The 23,159-nt window shown below is 38.3% G+C and overlaps 1 protein-coding gene across 5 annotated transcripts in view; it reads right to left on the bottom strand.

Moving 5' to 3' along the window:
• Positions 1-23,159, bottom strand: part of CADPS2 (calcium dependent secretion activator 2) — a 317,678-nt gene that overhangs the window by 5,517 nt on the left and 289,002 nt on the right. For all 5 annotated transcript variants that reach the window (XM_086747222.1, XM_086747229.1, XM_086747251.1 and 2 more), the window contains one exon: positions 17,082-17,189. In XM_086747222.1, the coding sequence (XP_086603348.1) occupies positions 17,082-17,189 (108 nt within the window). The remainder of the gene's footprint in view (positions 1-17,081; positions 17,190-23,159) is intronic.

The following is a 23,159-nucleotide window of genomic DNA, read 5'->3' as shown; positions in this document are numbered from 1 at the left end:
TTTAAGACAAATTTGAATGAAATGAAATAAGATTTTCATATACTAAGGGCTTCAATTTATTTTGTTTAGTGTGTTAAAATTTATGTTAATTATAAATCATTGGAAATAAATTACTTTTACATTTTTTAGAGTTTCTCTTATTAATTTACTATTTCACAGAAGTGAACAAACACACTGCACAAAATGCAGATAGCTGCACATTTCATAAAAGTAGGATGATTTATTCAATAAAATGTGGGAGTGATTTGGTATCCATAAAATACTGGGTTTTATCACCAAAATATCCTTATAGTATTTACATTATTTCACCCCAAACATGCATACTGGTTTTGATTTCCTTTGTAAGTACCTGAAAGATATTTTTAATGTGACAGCGTTGTTACTAAGTGGCAGCTGTAAACTATATGCCAGGTGTTGCATATATACAGATGTCTAGAAAATAAAATACAGTTGAGCTTATTCACTTGGGGAACTCTATTGATCTAATAAATATAAAAATTCATATGCCAAGCATTCTACCCTGAATATCTATTGCTATTTGCAACACAATGAGCCCAATTACTATATCACTCGGACTCTACTATTGTTAATCTTTAACATAATCATGACAGAGAGAATGATTTTAGCAGCAGACTTTTGTCAAAACTGATATTTTTACATTAAAAAAAACCAGTAACACATCCACAATGGATTTGGCTTGTTTCAAATAGAAAGCAGAAGGGGCTCAAACTTGCTCACATGAACAAACTACAGACAGCATCGAAAATTCTGTGATCCCCAAGCAACACCACTGAATGCTGCAGGATCAGTGCGAACAGACCCAGTCCCAGTTTTCTGGCAAAGCATGTGTTTTAAAAGCCTAGTTAGATAATTAAGATGGATGCAGTAAAAATTAGACTCTCATACATATCTGTGATAGGCTGAAACGTGCACTGAAAACAAAGCTAAGAAATTGGAGGGAATTAATTTTGCTACTCAAATTTGTGAATGAAAACAATATAATTTTTTCCTGACTAGTTTTGATACATTAAACTTGGAGTAGAAATGTTTAACTGGGTGATCGTGAAATGATACTACGGTACTTGCTCCTCTGTCAACATACCCTGTTGAGAAAAACTATGACTCCTGTCATATTAGAAAAAGATGTATTCTTAGTTTGAATTGTCACAGTATTTTTAATAAAAATCACATCCAGTGTATTTTTAGAGTCCTAGAGGTACTTGTGGACAGGATTCCTGTTCACTGTTGGCCTTATACCCTCTAGTTTTGAACACTCAGTATAGGCTGAAGCTGCATAAGCATAAACCTGCTGGACTTCATAAGAAGAAAAGTAAATATTTCCCTATCGCTTCTTTTGGAGCCTGTTAAAATGCACAGCGCTGCAAATGCCTCTCAGAGATGGAATCCAAGGGCACACATTTAGACAATCATGGGCGTGTTATAGAGGCTGGGACACATCTACTGTGACTTACGGGAATGTATTGCAAACTCGAAAGCTTCAGCAATTACATAATGGTCCTGAGATCACACAGTTTTTAAGTAATAATAATAATTAAAAAAAAAATCCTTCTAACTGGTTTGAAGAAAAAGTCACTTTCCTGCTAGTAACAACAGCACTGAAAGGACAATGCGACTCTTGCAGATGTCAATGACATGTTATTAGTGCCATATCCTTTGCTGTCTATGCAAGAATAAAGCATTAAGACTTTATTATATAATTTTTCCACATTGGCACAAAACAGCAGCCAACCACTTTAACAAAAATGTGTTTGCCTCCCTGTTTCTCCCCCCACTTCTTATCCATAGCTCATCCAGCTCCTGTAAGGGCATGCATTACTCGCTTCATCTTCCTGAGATACCTCTTTCAAAGTAAAAAATAAGAGAAAAGGAAAGGCTAGGGTTGACTCTGTGAGACCCCTGTATTTGTTCACACTTATTGTGCATGACTGTAGACTGGTAAATCATATTAGCAGCCCGTCTCCCCATCAAGCTGCTACTTGCTTTCCAGCCCTGGGAAGGTTCAACAAATCAACAGGAGCACGGAAAACAGAACATCAGTCTAATCTAGTGTTTAAGGTGAAGTTTTCAAACCCAATCTAAGAAGATCTTTAGAGCAAGCAACAAGCTGAAGGGCTCAGAAGGTGGTATTGACAATGAAAGAGTGTTGAAATATTGAGAAGCGCAGCACTTGTGCATTTTTAATAACAAGAGGGTCAACAAGGACACAGCTCCCTCAGTGCCAATAGTTGCCACACCAGGGCTATAAACGCTCTCAGTTCATCAGATTTCTTAAACAGTTCATCAGCTTTCTTAAACACCCTAAACCCCCTCAGCAGACCTTTAGTCTTAAATTAACAAACCAAAGCAATGAAAGAGGGTGCAGCTTGAATGGCCAGCATTGATCCCCAACAGGGCTCGGCGCGGCTACAGGCACTGAAAAACTCGGCTCCATTGTCGGGAGGAATTGACAAACCTCCTCGCCTAAATAGTCCAGCTGAGGCGGGCTGGAGGCACGCAGCTGTAAAGGGCTCCCCTCGCCCCGCTCCCAGCGCTCACAATGCGCCAGGCATGAGCTCTTTGTCAGGCCCAGACTCTGCAATTTTCTAACAAGGATTAAAGTTGTTTCTCGGCAGGGCCAGTGAAAAGCGATTTAGCAACATACCGTGCTTTCTTCAGGCAAGTTAAAGAGAAGTAGTTAAGGAATTTCATTATTCTGGTGACCGGTGGAAATAGAAAACAAATATATCAAATATTCACTGTCTTTCTGGGTGCCTGAGCTATAACATTCGCAGAACGGTTCAATTAAATATAACACTTATCGGCTCAAAGCAAGCACTTCAGATTTAGTTTTGAAGTTTTATAAAAAAGTGCAGCTGTTTGCCACCTGGAAGGAGGCTCAATACATAGTGATACACAATGCCTTAGTCCTTCTAGGGCTGGTATCCCTAACGCCTGGGACACAAGACCCCGTCGAGTTTCTCTGTCTTGCCTGCTTTTGATAAATGGGCACTGTCAAAATGCTTTTTCTGCTGAATATGGCAGGGGGAACAGCTTTTCTAGAAACCCCATTTTATCTTCCTACCGAAGCCTTGATCACACTATTGATCAGGAATTGAGTCACGGGATGTTTTTACTTCCTCCAGCTCTACTTTTCCTACCAGGAACAATAACAGAAAGTACTCTTCTCACTGAAGACTGTACATCAGAGGCAGCATAAATTAAAATGCGTGAGAAATATTATAAGCATGTTAAACATTAACTGCTAAAATGCCAAGTTTTTATTAAAGGGCAATGCTATTATATTCTTTCAAGATTTTGATAGTTAGCACTGGTAGCACACCAAGGGACTTTTATACCATTTAATAAAATTGTTAAATGATGAAATAATAAGTAAGTCATCCCTTTAAAAAGCAAACAGCAAAAGTTAAAAAAAAAGTTCCTAATTTAAGTTTCATAACTTATTTCCCTCTTTGTAAAATATGAATAATCACACCGACTTCCTTTGCTGAATGTTAAATCAAGTGTTTCTTGTAGTGTCTTTTCAAAATACTCTGAGGTTTAGAAGTTAAAGCTCTATTTTCAAGTTGAGGTGTAGACATCCTCCATCTAAATGCGAGTTTTTACCTGAGCAGTGAAGAGTTCATAGACTCTTCTGAAGGCTAGAAAGCCTTGGTAACTCTTAAGAAAAAACCTGGTGAAGGATTTCTCAACCCTCAGGTTAGGTAGCCTTTTGATTAAGAGCCTGAGAAACCTTTGAATGTTGAGGCAACTGTAGGCAGACATAGACAGAAAATTTCATGTATCCTATTCAATAAATTTTGTTTCTACTCTCTTTCTGCCCTATCAATCCTGATTCACAACACAAGTAATTTATTAACTAGTCAAAATATCCATTTCTTCTGCTGGAGGGAGAATGGAACTTGCTGACTTGTGACTTAGTGCTCTCCCACCACTCCCTGCTGTATCTTCACTCCCCTGGGAGGAACAAATTATCTCCCCAGTGATTTTTCTTTTCTAGATTGCACTGGTCATAGATGTGCACCAGTCTGTGAGGCACTTCCCGTCGCATTTCCAACGAGAATAACTGTGTCAGTGACCAGGAAAATGAAGGAAGAGAAGCTGGCGAAACCTCAGAGAAGAGAAAGCTCTCATGGAAGAGCTTTCCCATCCCAATATCAGCTCCATGTGGCTTCATGGTGACAGCCATTGCCCTTCTGGGACAGATCATCCAACCCCACAAGGATGTAGTTTCTTATTGCACATAGCCTCATAATACTGCAACATAAAATGTCGAGCTAGGCTTGACTCTGATCACCCACATTTACAGTGCCATCCCTGAAAAAAGAAATTATCACAAAAATCCAAAATTTTACCTCTGTGGGAAACTCATGCAAAGGTGATTTTTTTTTTTTTTGGTGTGTGTGTGTGTATGTCTCAATATTACTGCTCCGAATCAACAGAGCATTTTTTATTATCAAGATGTGCTTCAACATTACAGACAGTAACATTCATCTCCCAGAAGTGGTCATTTAGCTGGCCTCTGACTGTGGACATTTAAATTATGCCATCTCTAGATAAAATAAAATTGTCAAGTACACTTGTGGCCTAGATATTCTTACAGCTACCCTAATGCTTCTGCATGCTTTTTTTTTTTTTGGCAAGATAGTAATCTTTCTGTTTAGAAAATCAAAGAAGTTTACATTATTTCTCTGAAAAATGAAAAAAATTCTCCACCTTTTGATGCAAAGCATCGCTATGACCAGAGAAAAAAAAATTATGTAGCATAGATTTCATAGCAAAATGAATACAGAGGGAAACAGCTGACATTACAACCGTGCTGAGATTTAGAATTGTATCTCCACTTTAAGGGCACTGATCAAGCTCTACTTACCTACATGTTAATGTCCTGTATATTTACTGTATCAGGACACATTACTTTTATTGTTATTTACAACACATAAAATACAATCAATGCAAATATAAAACTGAAAGGCTGTTTTAAGATACTTTAGCTTTCACTTAATACTAGTACATAGCCATTAATATGCAGACATCGGACCTGGAAAGTCTGGGGGGCTTATTGTGCATTTTCTTCAATGTTCACAAAGTTCAAGGAGAATAATATTGGGTTTGGGTGTCACCATGATGCCACTATTTTTATTTCTTTTGCATTTTTTTTTTCCCTAGGAGTTTTCATTTTGAAAAACTGAAAGAAATGAAGATTAAACTAAGCACAAGTGGAAAATCCACGCAGTTAGCCTTGTTGGAACTGTAGGGTTAGTACGCAGTACAAACAAATGAAGCCCTTCCCCTACACCAAAAATCAGGTGTTTAAAAGCCCTCCAACTGGAAAATGCAAATGTTTAAATCAATATTAGGGGTAATATGAAAAAAATTGTATTTATCTCTGCTCCCACATTCTCATGCAAGGACCTGTCCAAAAGCCCCCCTGTTGCTGTATCACTCCTTTCTGCTGCAGCGCTCCCAAGCCCCCTGTTCCCTCTCATGCTCCTACTTTGCACAGAGCCTCTGACGCACACCTCTTCCAGCCCATCCCTGTCCTACGCTTCTAATGCTTGGCACCACTTATCAAGGCATCTTTCTGGAAACGTCTCAGGCTTTCACCCAGCATTCACATTTTAATTCCTCCTCCAGGCCTGAAATGCTAAGCCAGGTTTTTAGCTTTGACTTGGGGATGTGCAAAAGTGTTCAGCAGCCTAAATTACAGCTATATGTACCAGGAAAGGAGAAGCGAAAAAGAAACCACATACTACTGCCTGCTTCAGCACTCATACTTGTTCTAAAGGGACCAGGACCAAGATTTCTTTAGCTTAGTCATTTCAAATTACAAACCTCGTTTGGTACAAACCACTTTTTTTTTCCCCTTCTCTTTTTTTTTCTTTTGTGTGAGTGTGATTGTAGCAGATTTATTAGCTTGCTTGCACCAAGGAAGAAACGTTTTCTTCCTTCCAATGGGACTCTTCCTTTGGTTTTCTTCTGCCTTTTTTTTGGTGCCATTACTCCAACGAACTTCTCAGGGAGGTCAAAAAACATTTTGTTTTTCTCAAGAATGACTAATTGATGAAACAAATACTTCAGTCTCTAGTCAGTCTCTTCCCTGCCCATTTGAATGAAGGATTCCTACTGTTACTTCCAAAGCAACTGGGAGAAAAGGAGCTCAACAGAAAGAGGAACCCAAACTCTGACAGGAAAACCCCATTCAGCAGAACTCATGATGACAAACAAGTGAGCAGTTGCTGGATGAGATATTTTGGTGATACAAGGGGACAAATCAGGCAGGCTAGCTTTCAGAAAATGGCAATGAGAAGAAAATAGAGATTGGGGCTCATTTAAAAGCATGTTAAGCATCTTTGAAACTTCTAGGCAAAAATAATATTCTGAAATAACAAAGAACACCTAACATATGAAAAGCTTATCTTTCAGGAGTCAATGTTTCATATTTTAGGCTTGTAATTAGAAGTTGACTAGCTGCTATGGGACTGCTGCCAATTCACAAATAAATATGCACTTTTAATACAAAATATACAGTACTCATCTCTCCTTGCATTGCATGCTAGGTTGCTAAACAGCAATTTACAATATTTATGCTACTTTAAAATGTTTGTGACCTTCATTTTTTTCCTGGCTCCTTCACATATGGCAGATGCACCGGGAGACTGGAAGTTTTCAAAATTAGACATGCATAACTTCCTTCTGTATCTGGACATATGTAATGTTGCTGTTCTGATTTTAAACACTAGATACTAATAGAATGCTCTTGACCGCAAGAGACTAACAGCACAAACAGTTTCCCTGCTCTGCTCAGGATACGCAGTGCATCTGTGAACAGTACGTCCATAGGTTACTCTGGTGCTAAAACTCTGGAGGAAATGCTGTCAGTCTTGCTACGCTGCGTGGTGTGCTGCAACTTGGGTATATCTGCAAACACCCTCCAAGGCACAGAGTGGGGAACATCACTTGAGTGACCTTGAAATGAGAGCCAGCTTGGATCCTCAAAATAAACAAATGAACATAATGCAAAATGACCGAGTTGTTACTCCTTATAATACTAGCCTCTTGCTATCAGGCTCTGGTTTTACAAACCCTACGAACGCGCCTAGCTGCACAAATGCTAAGCAGTCTTCCTCAATGCATGCGTAGCATCAGGAAGGTTAAAGGTCTGGGCTCACTCTGCCTGTACGGTGCGTAACTGAGAGACCTACCTCTGCTTCTGCCCAGTCATCTGGGACTCTCTGGGGACTCCCTGGAGTGAGGCATCGGCAAAGGGTGAGTGATTCAGGGAGGTGGCGGAGGCCCCCTGTGAGCTGCCTCTCTCCCTTAAAGTGAGTAGATTCTTACTCTCTGTACCACCTACCAAAAGCGAGGTTGACCAAAGTTGGAACAAAGTCCGTGTTGTGATTTTTACGCTCACATAAGCAGCACTTGGCCCAGAGTCTTCTGTTTAGACTCCCTGCTCCATGTGGAATGAGGTCAAGTACACATTTTAATTAGAGTATTTAAAACATCCTAGGTTCCTCTGGGTGAGTATTTACAGGCGGCTCATTTCTTTCCACCTCAGCAATCTTGCCTCATCATATGTTTCCTCTGCTTGTTACTGCAGTGGCATATGACAGGGCTGGATGCTGCTGTGGAGTTGATAGGGAGCTGCACAGTGGTGTAGCCACTCCTCTCCTACGCGGCATCGATTGGGCACCACACTGAGCAGCGCTAATGTGGAACAGAGGTCCAGCCTCCTGCCTCCCTCTTGCTTCTCTCCTCTCCTCATCTCTTTCAAGAAAGTGTCCTTGGATTGGGCAGGTGCCTGGTTTGCTCCTTTCCATCTCTGACCCTATGCGCCATGTGCAGTCTTTCAGCTACGCAGATTTTACAGCTGCGTGACTTTTTTTTTTTAGCTGATTTTTCTATACATTATTTGTACTGTTTTTCTCACACATTGTAAACACTTTTAGTACACTGTAAGTACAAAGGATAGTAAATGCTGTGTAAATTAAGAAAATATATGATAAAACACTTGAAAATTATTTAAAGGAAATAATCTCTATACAGGTCAACACTTTCTGACATTTAAATCAGCACTAAAGCTTCAGTTCTCCATGATCAAACAGGTTAAGAAGCTCTTTCCACTGATGAATCACTGACTTTGTCAGAGCACTCTGCAGCATCCTCACCTGGTACTACTTTGATTTACAACATAGCAACCTCTTTCTCTTACTCCAGACTCATTAGAGTAAAACCAGATTATTCTCATGCTTTCCGGCACTATTTTTCTTGTAATATGATCAACGATGTGGTTGTGTGTCTATTTGCGAACACTTACACAGACTTTTGCTTGATTTTTCCTTTCTAAACTAAGCTTGACCCAAATGAAATACAAGCATAAACATCAAATCCGCAAGTGAGGTTTGAGAAACCACAAGGTTCTCCTGCTGTTTATACGTGTGTGAATTACAGTACATCAAGAAATCAATATTCCCTAGATGGTGCTTGTGCCTGGCACTTCATGGTGAACAAACATTAGATAAGACAATATAAATGGTACAATCCTTATTGATTTCTCTTGACTGCGTAGAATGTGAAAGCTGCAGCCACAGTTAACACTTGCTGACAGACTCATCTAAAGTTTCAGTGCTATTTTATATTTTTATAGTTGTCCACGCTCAATTGATTCCATTAAGTTGCTAGACACATTTCAAGCCTTCTAGATAAGAAAAAAAAAAATGCAGTGCCTGGAATGAGATGCTGCTACTTTGTGCCTAGCAGGATAAAAAGGTTAAAGGACTAAATTGTGCCTGAATGTTGGATGGAGTTCTCTTTTATTTGATAGAATTTGTTATTATTTTTAGTGAATGGATACTGTGAGTGATGGATAGATGCATTTAACTAAGTTAAATAAATGAATGAACAGTATAGACTAGAAATGTCTATGGGGAAACTGTACTGGAAGCTCCCAGTGTTAAAGCCCCTCCCCAAACAAACAAGCAAAACCCCCTTGTAGTTCCACCCTTGATTGATAAAATTCCCTCAGGAAAAAAAAAAATCAGATGGGCTTTAAAATCTTGAGTTTGGGATTTTTTTCCATTTGTTTTCCGCTTTTGACTCGATGCACACTTTAAATTGCCTTTCTACAGCAATTTATACATCTTTTTTTTTTTTTTTTTTAAAAAAAAACCTAGCTTGTCACAAAAGTCTGGGAAATCAAGGGGTAGGACAGCATAAGAAATTTTGAATAGCAGGATATGATATTTAGTGCGCCAAAAAAATTAATGCTCAATTTCCCTTTTCTACTCAAAGAGCTCTTTTAGCAAGATATCAGAATATCTATTTCATAATTTCTTACTCCCCTTGCTGGGAAGACTTAATATCATTAAATTAGTGTGAAAGAGGTGGCAGACATCCATTCCATGAATACTAAACGCAGACTGGACGATGGAATACATGATGTCTTGAGAAAACCCTTTTTATATCTTTTTGGGCTGTTCGATACCCCCAAAGATGGAAATTCAGAAATTTAAAATGGCATCAAAAAAGGAAGAAGTGGGGAAATGTATCATATCAGAAACATATCAAACCCAGCCACTGTGTTATGGTTTCCTCTAGAGAAAACACTCTCAGCTACAGTGTAAAACAGCTTACCAAGTGCCGAATATTGCCAATCCCGAAGCGGCAAACTCTGAAGCACACGCTTTGCTTTAAGTGTGTTGTGGTCCTATTGATTTCAACAGTACTGAGCTTTGCTGGTTTGATAGCAGCATAATCAGCACCCTCCAAGAGTGGGCACTCCTTTTCTCAGCATATTACAGAAAGAGAAAAAAAATCAAAGAAAACTTGCACACTATATGAAATTAGACAGGGTTAAATTTTTCAGCTTTCGAATGAAGTGTTGTTTTTTTATAGAGATTTCTATCTCAAAAAGTGGGACGAATCTACTAAAAAACATCAGGAATAACTTAACAAACTATGAAGAGACCTGAACAGTAAATTTGCAAGATGTTGCTTCCATCTTGAAGAAAAGTTTCATATACTTGAGCAAGTTAATATAGTTCACTTTCTCAGTCCACATTTGGTAACACTGCCTACAGTTTTCTCTAAAATTCTTTCTTTTACCAAAAAAAGACAGGACAAACTGTTTTAAAATGACAAGAATGTCTTTAGATCAAGAGAAAGCTCATATCAAGAGCTTTCTATTTTCTCTATAAAATATTAGACATAATTAAAGGTGAGTTAAGACTTTGGTGAAAATCTAAAGAGCATCGGCAAATCTGAGCACTGCTCAGCTTTTCAATTGCTTTTCTACTTCTCAGTTCTTTTAAATGGTTTTCTATGGCAGGAACATTTTTCTTAATTAGTCACAGCTAATTAGTGTTCTGGCATAGACAAGTAATCAGAAATGTCAGAGCTGCAAGGCTACATCTCCCTAATCCTTTGATAATAATTTAGCCTCCTGGGAGGGCCTCAAGCTGCGGTAAGTAGTGGCTGACAATAAGGCAAAATTAGGTGGGCAGCAGACCATTAGGATAGAAAAATAAAAAGCACTACCAAATCCTGCTGAGCACCATCAGGCAACTAACTACACTGCCAGATGAGGTGCCTGTTTAAGCCTGTGTTGTTAATTAGCTGATTCTACCAGACCTGCCACATATGTCCAGGTGCATCATGCAAAGATGTGTATTTCTGGGTTTGCGCCAAAGGACAATTTTGCACTGTGATCAAATTTCAAGAATCTGAGAAAGAAGCCCGCATATTTCTCGAAGATTATTCTGAGTTATCAAAGAAATAAGAAGATCAACAAGCTACAATCCATTTTTGTTGAGGCTCTTTTAAGTAATTAGGCACGGTCCTCTCATGTTTCTCAGAGGTTAACACAAACACAGCTTTTGATTCAAACGTGGCCTTTAACCAGTTCTACCTAGTCTCAACTTGCTGAAGTTGCTTGGCATATAATCTAGATCAAAAAGTAGACCTTTTGTCAAAGCACACACTTGCAAATAATTACATAACAAGGAAAGTGAAGATTACTTATTAAAATTAACGTGACAGGAAGCAATTTGAGAATGAGAAAAAAAATCACAATTGACGTTTTCTAGAAAAACATTGTTGAATACTAAATACTACACTAATGGCGCTTTTGAGGTACACATGGACAGCACAAGGAGTTAGTACTACAGAAAACTCATGTTTAAAATGTGTGTTCCTTTTAGCTGAAGATTAACTCGCTTGCCAGGGAGAAGCATTTGCACATTTGTAACACACTTTTTGTAAAAGGTCAGAAAACTTATAGAAATTATGCAATCAAATTAAGGATTTGCTAAAAATGTACTTGCAGATATGACGGCAAACAGTAATGAATCAGATGAGTACTTCATATCTCCATTTAGGCACAGAACGAAGTACATGCCATAGTAATCTTTGCAGAATAATTACTACCTCAAATAACCTCACGTACACCATTGAACTTAAATCATCCATCCTCGCTGCTAATGGAAAATAATGGTTGTGATATGGGATCACTACTAGCATTTAATGCACATTCCAGACAAAATACAAGCATTTTTTTTCGACAGAAAAAGAATATTATGTTACATCTGAACTTCTGAACATTCAGTCTTTCTGCACTCCAAAGTTGTATGAGTTCCCCACCATTCACATCTCCTACACTCCTTCTTGAATCATTGCCCTGCATGAGGCCACAACCCCGAGGACATCCACCTATGTGAGCAGTCCCTGTGAAGTCAATGGGACTACTCAGTCACACCACACCAGTTTAACACCTGTAAGAGAAGGCCGATCAGGGCCAAAGTCAACATCTGCTAACAGGTCCCATCTTGTACAAGATAATGAAGGGACCTGTTTGCCGATGCTGACCTTTCCAGGGTGCACACTCCGACTGCTTGATGTGTTTATGGTGCACTTGTGCACAGGTTTTACAGACAATGGAGCCTAAAAAAGTTGGAAAACCTCTACATTGTATCAATGGTAAAACACTGATGCGTTAGAACTGTTCTCTTAAATTATTCTTTATTTCTCAAAGTAGCAATCAATTATTGTATATATAGTTTTAATAAAATCGCAATTGTACATCTTTTACACTATAGGTTTTTCACAACAGACTCAACACAAATATAACCTATAAGATAATGCTCTTCATGGAAAATAAACCAAGAAGGATTTTGAAGGGAAAATGTTTGAAACAAAATTTTTCTGTGTTCAGACAAGAACATCCATACTTCACGTGCAATTAACAGATACGAGAAAGTGAGAATCTACCCACGTGGCACTTTACATCACTACAGAAAGTAAGTATTGCATCAATGTTTTAAACAGTGCTTTAAGCAAAATGACTTTCATTTTTTAAGCTGGTTTGTTAACAAAATCCAATTTTGTTTTAAAGGAAACAGTTTTTAATTTATAAGTCTAAAGTAACTGAAAATGCTCAGGAGTTCAAGACTTATTAGTCCCAGTTCAGATGGAAATATGAATCTAAGTCTAGTCAGTAATGGTAACCTGGCATGTTTACAGACACAGCACTACTTTTACTGAGGTTAATGGTAAAGCCCCCATTGCTTTTGACAGTGTAGAACCAGACCCCATGGGAATTTAATAGTTTGATATTTTTTGCAGCTGTTAATTTTGTGATCAGATACACAGCACTGTTCTTTGATAGGCTGCACAAATGCTCTTACATCACCCATCAAGCAGATTATCTTTATAAATAGGAGAGGCCTTAATAATAATTAGCAATATTTTAGATTTATTCTAGGTTTGTGTAATGCTATTTGAATAACTCATTTTCCCATTCACCAACTGCTACTTTTACAGTCTTTTCTGAAAAGAAGTACTTTTCAAACACTGGATTAAAAAATTAACTTCTCAGCACATCTTAGGAAGAAGACTATGTCCCACACTGCAAAGGAAGACAAAAGTCCTAAGTGTCTCTGACAAAATGACCACACAAAAAACTCTGTGATTCCAAATCTAGTGTTTAAGTTTGAGAAAAAGACGACGGCATACTGACCTTGTAGAGACCAGTGCTATCAGGAGCACCAAGCCAAATTGTTCTGTGTGCTGTCTGTACCCCTTTCAGAGGAGGTGAACAATAAAATGCACCCAGAAGCCAAGTTATTCAGAGAAAAGGAAGGGAAAAAACTCCACCTTGGCTCTGCTCCACGATCAGCAGAGGTACTGAAGCACAGCATTAAAGTGGTTTAAAAATGGTGCAGAAAAAAACAGCAGTCGAGGCTTCTTTCAAAATCCCCTGGAGATCTGAGCCTCTCACGTATGTAAGGATTTGTATCTCAAGCTTAAACTCTGTTCTCCTGATTTTTGGACATTTTGGACAGCACGGCAGTGCTTTTCCAGGCTTATCAAGCACCACCATAAAACAATGCACATTTTTTGTCTTCTCCCTGGTTTGAGACTTCTCAGATAGACAGAAAATTTTCCAGCTTCTAGTCTTAACCTGTTTGTGACCCACTGGCAGGCATTTCTACCTGCATCAATACTAATTTCAATTTAAATGATCCTCTTTGATGTGTATATCACTTTGTATGATAGACATCCCGTTCTCATGGTCACTGTAATAGAATCACAGAATCTTTAAGGTTGGAGAAGACCTCCAAGATCATGAAGTCCAACTGTCAACCTAACACCACCATGCCTACTAAACCATATCCCAAAGTGGTCAATACATTCTTTGAACACCTCCAGGGATGGTGACCCCGCCACTTCCTTCTGTAGCCCGTTCCAGTGTCTGATCGCTCTTTCAGTAAAGAAGCGTTTCCTAATATCCAAACTAAACCTCCCCTGCTGCAACTTGAGGCCATTTCTTCTTGTCCTATCACTAGCTATTTCAGAGAAGAGACCAACACCTGCCTCCCTACAACCTCCTTTCAGGTAGTTGTAGAGAGCAACAAGGTCTCCCCTCAGCCTCCTCTTTGCCAGATTAAGCAATCCCAGTTCCCTCAACCACTCCTCGCAAGACTTGTTCTTCAGACCCCTCATCAGCTTCGTTGCCCTTCTCTGGACATGCTCCAGCAACTCAACATCCTTCTTGTACTGAGGGGCCCAAAACTGCACACGGTATTCAAGATGCAGCCTCACCAGTGCTGAGTAAAGGGGCACAATCACCTCCCTACTCCTGCTGGCCACACTGTTTCAGGTGCAAGCCAGAATGTTGTTGACCTTCTTGGCCACCTGGGCACAGTGCTGGCTCATGTTCAGCTGGCTGTCTACCAGCAGCACCCCCAGCTACTTTTCTGACAAGCATCTTTCCATCCCCTCTTCCCCAAGCCTGTAGCGTTGCATGGGGTTTTTGTGATCTAAGTTCAGGACTCGGTACCAGAATATTGCAGCCCTGAATCAAGTCAATGAAATCCGTGCATAAACAGTTTGTAAGTACACATTTTTTGGATTAAAACAATGTCTGAGGCCTGATCTTGTCTGCATTTATAACTATCACGTCTAGCATACAGAACAATCTGGGTTTTTTGGTTATTTTTGATGAAGTGGTTCTCTGGCTGAAACACAGATATGCACTTTTCCTATTTTGCTTGGCTGATGGTTTCTTGTCCGATACAAATACAACGCATTTTAAGGGGAAGTAAACAGTGGTCTACAACTGTAGCCAGTCGAACAGCTTGAAGTATTTACATAAAAACTTGAACATATCTTATTCTTTTTATTGCACTATAAGTTGATATAATTGAATCTATAAACAGTATCTAGGTTTTGTTATATTGCTAATCTAAAAAAAACCCTCCAAAAATCATGGGCAAAACCTTGCTCACTCATACTGTTCTATATGTTCTTTCCTCTTAGGAAAGGTGAGTCAACACAGCCTTTGTTTTAAATTCTGGCATGCTATGAGCTTAAATATTTGTTAATTCATTTATCTGTCCAATTGGTTATATCTCCTAGAGTGATGTTATGTAGAAATGTGATACCATCATACATAAAGAAATATAAAGATACAAATAGGTACGTGATACACAGAATACTTATCATGTACATCTTTTTTCTCTCCTTATAGCTATAAGCATTGGCTATCTCAGCATATGATGCATACTACTGAGTCAAAGGAGACAGGAATGGTTTTGTATCTCAAAGGCAAGTGGTAAGTCATGTCTTGCATCCATACAAGAGATGTTTTCCTGTGCTGAAAAGCTTGACTGCTGAAATGAAACTTGGAAGAGGTCCTCAACCCATGCTAACTGCTATCATACTGCGCCACTGTCCTTGGGTAGTGCTAGTTGGTCTAGCCCAAAATCACACCAGGAATCATGCTGATAACTTAGCGGTATGGATGATAACTTGCTACTTCTCAGAGCTGTGCCCTGGCCAGTTTACTGCCGTGGACGTAGCCTAAGGCTTGGTCCAATCCCACTATACTGACACACTAACATGGTCTCTCCAGTGAGAGTTAGACTTGGCCTTAGGCACGTAATTTTATTAACATTCAGAAAATTACAACATAAGCAAAGAAAAACAAAAACCAGAAACTTGAAAATGAAACATATGCTTGCAGATTCAGTGCTAAAGCAAACTGAAGCAGAAGTTGCTAATATGGTTTTAGTACTTTGTGAAGGTGCCAGCTGGATGGATGATAATTTTTCTACCCCTGCAGGGCATCAAAGCTTTTATAAAATCATTCTTTTCACACATATTAGCACTTAGCTTATTAAAACAGATGATACTTTTTTTTTTGTAAAGCTGCCTGGGAGTGTGTGGAAATATAAAATCTGAGAGATAAGTCTCATTTTGACCACCCAGTCTAACAAACAACAAACACTGACATGACATACCATGGCTGAGAGTCTATGTTATGGGACCTTCTGTGACTGCCACAACTGTAGTGTCACAGCAAAGGCTGTGAATTGCTGTTATGAAAACATTTGCTGTAACTTGCATAATTAAATGAAACTGCCAGCAAAGCTTTCTAAAATACTTGGGAGATGACACACAAATAAATACATTTCGAAGTGTGTATTATGTTCCAGAATTTGTTTTCTAATGAATTGCATTGTGCAGTGCCAGAAATGACTTATTTTCCTCTTCAAATTCCTACATAATTATAAGTGACTGGCATCATTGTAATATAAATTGAACCCAATTTATAACAAAATAATTTTTATTTCAGACATATTTCACATGTGTAGTGCTTTGAATTTACGCACAAGGTACTATTTCAGCTGCCTACAGCTTCTCCTTCAGACCACTCAGAAGGGGACATACTAGACATAAATTAGTGTCCAGAACTTGAATAAGCAGAAATATGCCCAAGAGTATTGCTTGTGGCCTTACAGGAGAGCCTTGTATGATGAAAATTTTGGTAGAGTAGGTGATAATTTCTAAAAAAAGAGAAGGAATCAGGGCAAAAGAATGAGTGGAGGGAGGCTGCAGAAGCCAGTATCGAAGCCAAAGGAAATTATTGCAAAGATACAGGATGGCCAGCAATGTGTGGGCCTCGAGGATGAGGAAGAGAATTACTCTGAACTTGCAGAATCTGGATCAGAATTTTGAAAACGAGTTTGATGATTCAATAAATGTTTGGTCAACTTTAAGAAATTATAAGTCTTAAACTAGAAATCTATAAAACAAAATTCTAAAAGCCATTTCATGAAAGTACCAGTCAAACCCAGAGCTGTACCTGGCATAACTGGCCTATTTCTATATAGAAGCAGGCAGTGATACATACAAGTTCTTTATTTAGGGAAATTAACTCTGCAATGGAGTCCACAAACCACACCAATCCAATTCTCTCCATCAACACATTCCAAATCAAAAGGTAAGATAAAATTGGACTACTCACAGTGGAAAAATGACTATTTCAAACAATAATCTTCTACCAATTTTACTTATGCCTTCTAGCACTTAAAATTTTCATGCAGAAGATGTTTAAAGAAAGGCCACCCTTGATAGCTGAAGATGATAAATAAAAAGCAAAACCAAAATGATCAGCAACGAAGAACATCTGAACGGCCTGCTGAATATATATCATCAAAATGCAGCTTATCCCTTCTGATGTAGTAGTGATACCAGCAAGCTTTGCAAGGGTAGTTACTTACATCAAATAACTTCTCTATGTACATTTCCTCATTGACCTTTTCTCGAAGTATGTCCTGGTTTTGTCGAACAAACATAATGTAGGTATCTGCTAGATCCATCCCTGGTTTCTGTGGAGACATAAAGTAAGGGGAGAAAGTGGTGGGAAGGGAAAGAGATAGGCCACTCAACAATTGAGACTTAAAATAAGTTGTACGTAAACATAATGGAAGTTGAGATTATATTACAATGTTCACACATGTATAAACTCTATTTACTAAATCTGCATTCTGGATTAGTTACCAAGTTCAGGAGTGTTCGTTATTAATAAAGTTCTCAGTGCTTTGAGTTATAAATCTACTTTGTCATATGTAATGGAATGAAGTCTTGGCTCTGATAATGTCAATGGCAAACTTCTACATTTTCCCCTTTTTTTGTGAGTGAGGCTCCCATAACTACTTCACCCTCAAGGTCCAGATCCTGCCTATCACATTCAGAAAACGGTTAAAAAAAAATCATTCAGTTCCTTTTGCATTGCCTCAGATTTGTTGCAGTTTTCTTTCAATGTACAGCTGAATTTTGTGTCTGAGGTTAGCTTCTATTAATTTCAATTCAAACTAAGTTCAAGCATTTCCCTGAGAGTAACAGCATAAAAACGTTGGTATGAGAGCGGACCTGTAGCCCTATTTTCCTGAAACTGTTGCACTGGCATAATCAGCTCAGAAGAAGAGTGGGCAAGGAGCAAGGGCTGAAATGTTTCCCTTCTTGTACTGATCTATGTTCTGTATGAATATCAGAGCAGGCATAATTTTCATACCACCCTCCCAGACATGGGACAGGCTAGGATATGTCATGTATAAGTGATACTATGTAAGGCCAGGCAGAGAGCTTGCTGAAACTGCCCTTTCCTGCCCAGCTGGGACTTCTGGATCGCTGTATCCTCAAAATGTTGTGCCACACTAAAGCCCTTGATAGCCTGCAACGTTCCCTTTTCTGGCAGCGTATGCGGAGCTGCTCAGGGGTTCACTTTTCTCTAATAGGAACCAAGAATGAATATAAACACTTTGGAATGTCTTCTGTAAATGCTCCCTGTGTGAGTAAGCTTGTAAAAGTACCAACTGCTTGCAAATAATAGTTTTTAAAGTTCATGGCATGCAGAAGAAGGCTAAGTTTTATAATACTTTCCAGTAAGCCTTAGCACAGAGCTACTTTCAAAGGATTCAGATTTGGCTAACACTGACTTTGTACAGAATAATTGACAGCTCTAGGGAAGAAGGACGAAAGCAGCTATACCCAGTCCCTGATTTCCCAGGCATAAGTCATCTCTGTTTCTCAGAAGCTGTTGTCTGAAAACAGCATATGTACCAAACCATAAGAGTAAAATATTCAGCATATTTTAAAGACCTGTATGCATAAACATGCTAATATAGTTAAAATAACATATAATTTTATATTAAGGCTTCCTTTTTAGTAGATAACTTTAAATTTTTCTCATTCCTTATTATAATTTATATCATGTATTATAATTTATACAACAGGTCTGAGCACAAAAGGGAAGGAGAGGTGCAACATGGTCGAACTGTTACCTGTCCAGAAACTGCCATTACAGTAATAGGATGAGAGCATTCTCCCCCTAAAATTGCAGTGAGTGAAACATCCTGGATCATGAGCTTCATCTCTCTTTTCTTTTTTTTTCCTGAATATATCTTGGACACATATAGGAAAATGATCCAAAAATAAGATTTTCTTCTTCATTTACACATATGCACCAATGGCAGTTTCATTTTAACAGTTAAACGTGTAATGTGGGCCTGGTTTAATGCTCCTTGCATCTCCAAAACTCACACTGAAAAACTTAAATGGCTCCTGTACATTTAGACTGGTCATTCCAGAGGCAATGAACACTCATTTAAAAAACTTACCACATACATACATGTCTACATGAAACTCTTAAGAGGAAAGCAGGACCATTTATAGTTACATCTGATTTACACACCTTGATCTTAAGCATAGAAATAAAAATGTAAGATTACAATAGACAAAACAGTTCTCTGTTGGAAAACTTGCTTCACAGAAATATATTTTATTTATAAAAATGTGCTTTCTTCACTAAAATGTGACAGTAATGTCTTTAAACTTAACTAAATCACGAAGTGATTTAGGATATTTAAAACAGAAAGCTCCATATATTCCCTTAGCATACTCATTTGTGATGATAGAGAAGAATACAACCAGCGTTGCAACCTTATGTACTTCCTAAAACTTGACAGGCAATTTATAGGAACTGAACTAGTTTTAACTTGGAGGGACAACAGGAAAACATTTTGAGATCTTGTGGGGTAGGTGAAGGAGATAATCTAACAAATGACAGGCCGATTATAGTTCTTGGCATCACATATTCAAATAGGATGAGGGGTAATGGCTTTAAAACAGGAGGAAGCAGATTCAGACTTCATATAAGGAAAAACATTTTTATGATGAGGGTGGTGGAGCAGTGGAACAGGTTGCCCAGAGAGGTGGTGGATGCACCATCCCTGGAAACATTCAAGGCCAGGTTGGACAGGGACCTGAGCAACCTGATCTGGTTGGAGATGTTCCTGCTCCTTGCAGGGGGGGTGGCCTAGATGACCTTTAAAGGTCCCTTCCAACTCAAACTGTTCTGTGATTCTATAAATGTAAAAATGTATCTTCCACTGAATGATAAAACTTAATGGTTCTCTGATTAAAGACATTTTGTCTTTTACTAACTTCAATAAAAAAATCTTCATCTTGCAGACATCCAAAGCTAGAAAAATAACGTTTCCCATCAGCATTAACTCTCCCCTTATCTTTGAGATGTTTACCTAGTCTTGAAGCTGTGACATATGGGAATTTCACACCTAGTGAATACATTTTCATGTAGCTTGTGGCACAGGAGTGTAATCATTAAAAGAATATACACAAGTAAGAGTAACTGCAACAGCTGGTGACATTTACCAATTAGAATTACAGTTCTTTAAAACACTTCATCCTTCTTTAATGTGTGCTGGATAATTATCTTTGAAATAGCTGTGGAAAAAAAAAATTAATTTTCCTTTTAAACAGTGTCTGCCTGCAGTAGAAATATGTCTGGGTAAGGAAGTTATCAATAATCCAACAGTATGACTTTATTTTAAAAACTCACCAAAATCAGTGCAAGCTAACCATCTCTGCTCATGGTGGGCAAAACACACATTAAACATTGAATGAACTAATAGTATATGAAATACTTCATTATCACTCCATATTGCACGCATTGAATTTATTTGTTTTCTCTAAACATGTGAAAGAAGAAAAGAAAGCTATTATAAGCACCAAAACAGGCTTAGTGCTATATATTTCACGTTTTAACTTTTTAAAAAAATGGGGATTATGTATTAGACAGGAACCTCTGATTACACGATCCTGTTTTGCTTTATTTTGGCCCATTAAACTTCAGAAAAAACAAAATTTAATGTAGAAGAAAGAAACCCAAACAGCTATTAAGAAATTGGATGTACCTCAAAAGACAAACAAAACTGACATGTATTTTAAGTAACTGACACAGTGGGCACTCATCACTAATATCAGACAGACCTAAGCAACTCAATCTCCACTTCTATACCCCAAATAAAAAATTCTGCTTCTCTGATTCGCTGGCAGAACATCTGCCGAAGTTAATGGGAGAGAGTTATTTGCACATCTTTAGGAGAAAAATTTAACCTGGTATATTTATCCAGATAAGTGTAAAAAAAGTATTCTGTCTGAAAACTTCCCCAAGAAAAAAAAAAAAAAGTGGTTTTTTAAATGATAGATAAAAAGTTATTGTAAGTTTATTTTATTCAGAACAGCAGACAAGATGTTTTGCCTATCTGAAAATGAAAGAGAACCAAACAAAGAGATGAATGGAGAAACTGGAAACACAAAGACATCAAATAAAATACCAGGAAATGAAGAGTTGTAAATAGGGTTACTTTGTCGCTGGTTACACAAGTAACTGAATACACTGGCAAGTGAATGAGTTTAAACAAGGGTGTAGGCTTCAGCACATTCTTTTTTAGGGTTAATCACTAGTTAACCTGGCAAGATGAACATGCTGTTTGGGAAAAAAAAAAAAAAAATCCTTGTTAATTATATACTGCAAGTGCTGGTACTTCCTGCTGCTGCACCTAATCCCACAGGTGCAGGTTGTCTCTTTTGCTATTCACTGGTAGGTGGGTCCAGATCGACAGGCACTTTTTCATAGCAACAAAATCAGATAAAGAGCTTAACTTTCCCCCTTTAAACAGGAAAACACTATCATAGTGTCTGTTTAGTAAGGAGGCAAATTTTAAAATACGTTTTTCCACCTTCCAAGATGATGTAGAAGCTGCATTGTGACTGACACACATCACTCCCATCGGCAAAATTTGCCTGAGGCACCTAGACAAAAGGAAGCTGCATTTCCCGGCATTCAAGTATTTTGCTGCTGAAAGGTTTGCGACAAGGTTAATACTGCCACTAGTAACATTGGGCTTTTCCTACAGGAAAGATACACCTAAACTTCTGCACAGCTTTTTGCAATGCAACAGTTTGTCACTAATGTCAATAAAAACCATGTACATTTGTAAATACTTGAGTTATGTTTACTCTCACTTTGGCATTTGTCACAGAATATTTCTTAGCATCTGAGAGTATTAAATACACTTGTATTCTTGTGATTACCAAGAAAAAAAATAGTTTTACCAAGTTGCTATCCTGTCCTGTCAAATCATTAATGATTCAAAGATGAGAACAGATGTTAGAGACTAACTATATAATAACAAACTTCATCCCATTTTGTGTTTGCTCTCTTCTCCACCCCCTTCCCCTCCCCTGCATCCTAGAGGGAGGCGTTTTAACTACAGCATGGATGTAACAATGAAATGAAAAGGAGTGATGAGCTGGAGGGGGCTATTGTGAGAAACATAGGAGCTCCTTATTCAGTGTCCACCACCAACTGAAAGAGCACATTGGAAAATTTCACTGCCTGAAGTTTCTCATCTAAATACTGCAAGGAAAATTACTTGGGCTTTGGAATGACAGATTTAAAATATCATTAAAATATTTTTTGAATAGAAACTACTTATACTCATGACAAGACCTTCACTCCCTTCATTTCTTGCAAATTAAAATACTTGCCAGGCAGAAAGATGCATCATTCGTATAATCAGTCTATTATAAAAGCAACATTTTATTCTCACATGGTTATGAAAAATAATATTTTGCTTAAATGAAAAAATACAGTATATTTTCCCTGCCTCTAATACATCTTGTAGATGAAAAAACAATGTTGGCAAGGGCTAAATGTGAGTCTTTTGAGAACTGTCACACAGAACTTAAGCTGTGATTCTGCAAGGATTTACACAAATACTTCTTCATATATGTGCAGTTTCATTGCATTCACAGGGCAACACAAGTGTGCATGTGTTTGCACCAGGATCTTGATTCTGGAGTGCAACAGATCTTCAAAATGCTACAGCTACTGTGACAAAAATCAGGTATTAAAATATGTTTTTTTTTTTTTCCCTAAAATAAGTATGTTATTTTAACTTTCGTGCTAATTAGCAGCCATCCTTCTGATCTCCATTTAAGAAGTATCTCAAAACCACTGCTGACTTAAAACAGATGATGCAGGGCCTTGCCTCCAGTTTTGTAATAGCTTCTCTTTATGGATCTGAAAACAGATGAGCCAGCTCCCAGGTTGGGGTATAGAGAGGTGGAGAAGGAAGAAGGCAGGAGAAGCCCTGAGCATGAGGATAACAACTGTTCTGTGCTTTTTATTTTTAAACAGAAGTCTCCAAGTAAATCCTGCTTAAAAATGAATGGCACAGTATGGCCACACCTGAATAAACACTGATTTCCCAGAAAAAAATTGTTTGCTTCTTAAAACCACATAAATGAGGCCACGCAACACAAGCGTGGCATTTGGAAACTGAGGTATCCGGAAGGTCCCAATGTGTATCTGCCTGGTAGGAGGCAGAGTTCCTACTCTGGCCTCTCCAGGATCCCGTAAGTCAAATGTTGGCACATGTGTGAGGCCCCTTTTCATACCTTTGATCCCCACATAAAGGCAAGAGCGGCGT

The sequence above is a fragment of the Chlamydotis macqueenii genome, chromosome 1 (genome assembly GCF_036417535.1).
Source record: "Chlamydotis macqueenii isolate bChlMac1 chromosome 1, bChlMac1.mat, whole genome shotgun sequence".
Taxonomy (NCBI): domain Eukaryota; kingdom Metazoa; phylum Chordata; class Aves; order Otidiformes; family Otididae; genus Chlamydotis; species Chlamydotis macqueenii.
Note: the sequence above shows the minus strand (reverse complement) of the source record. Positions and strands in the feature narration are given on the sequence as shown.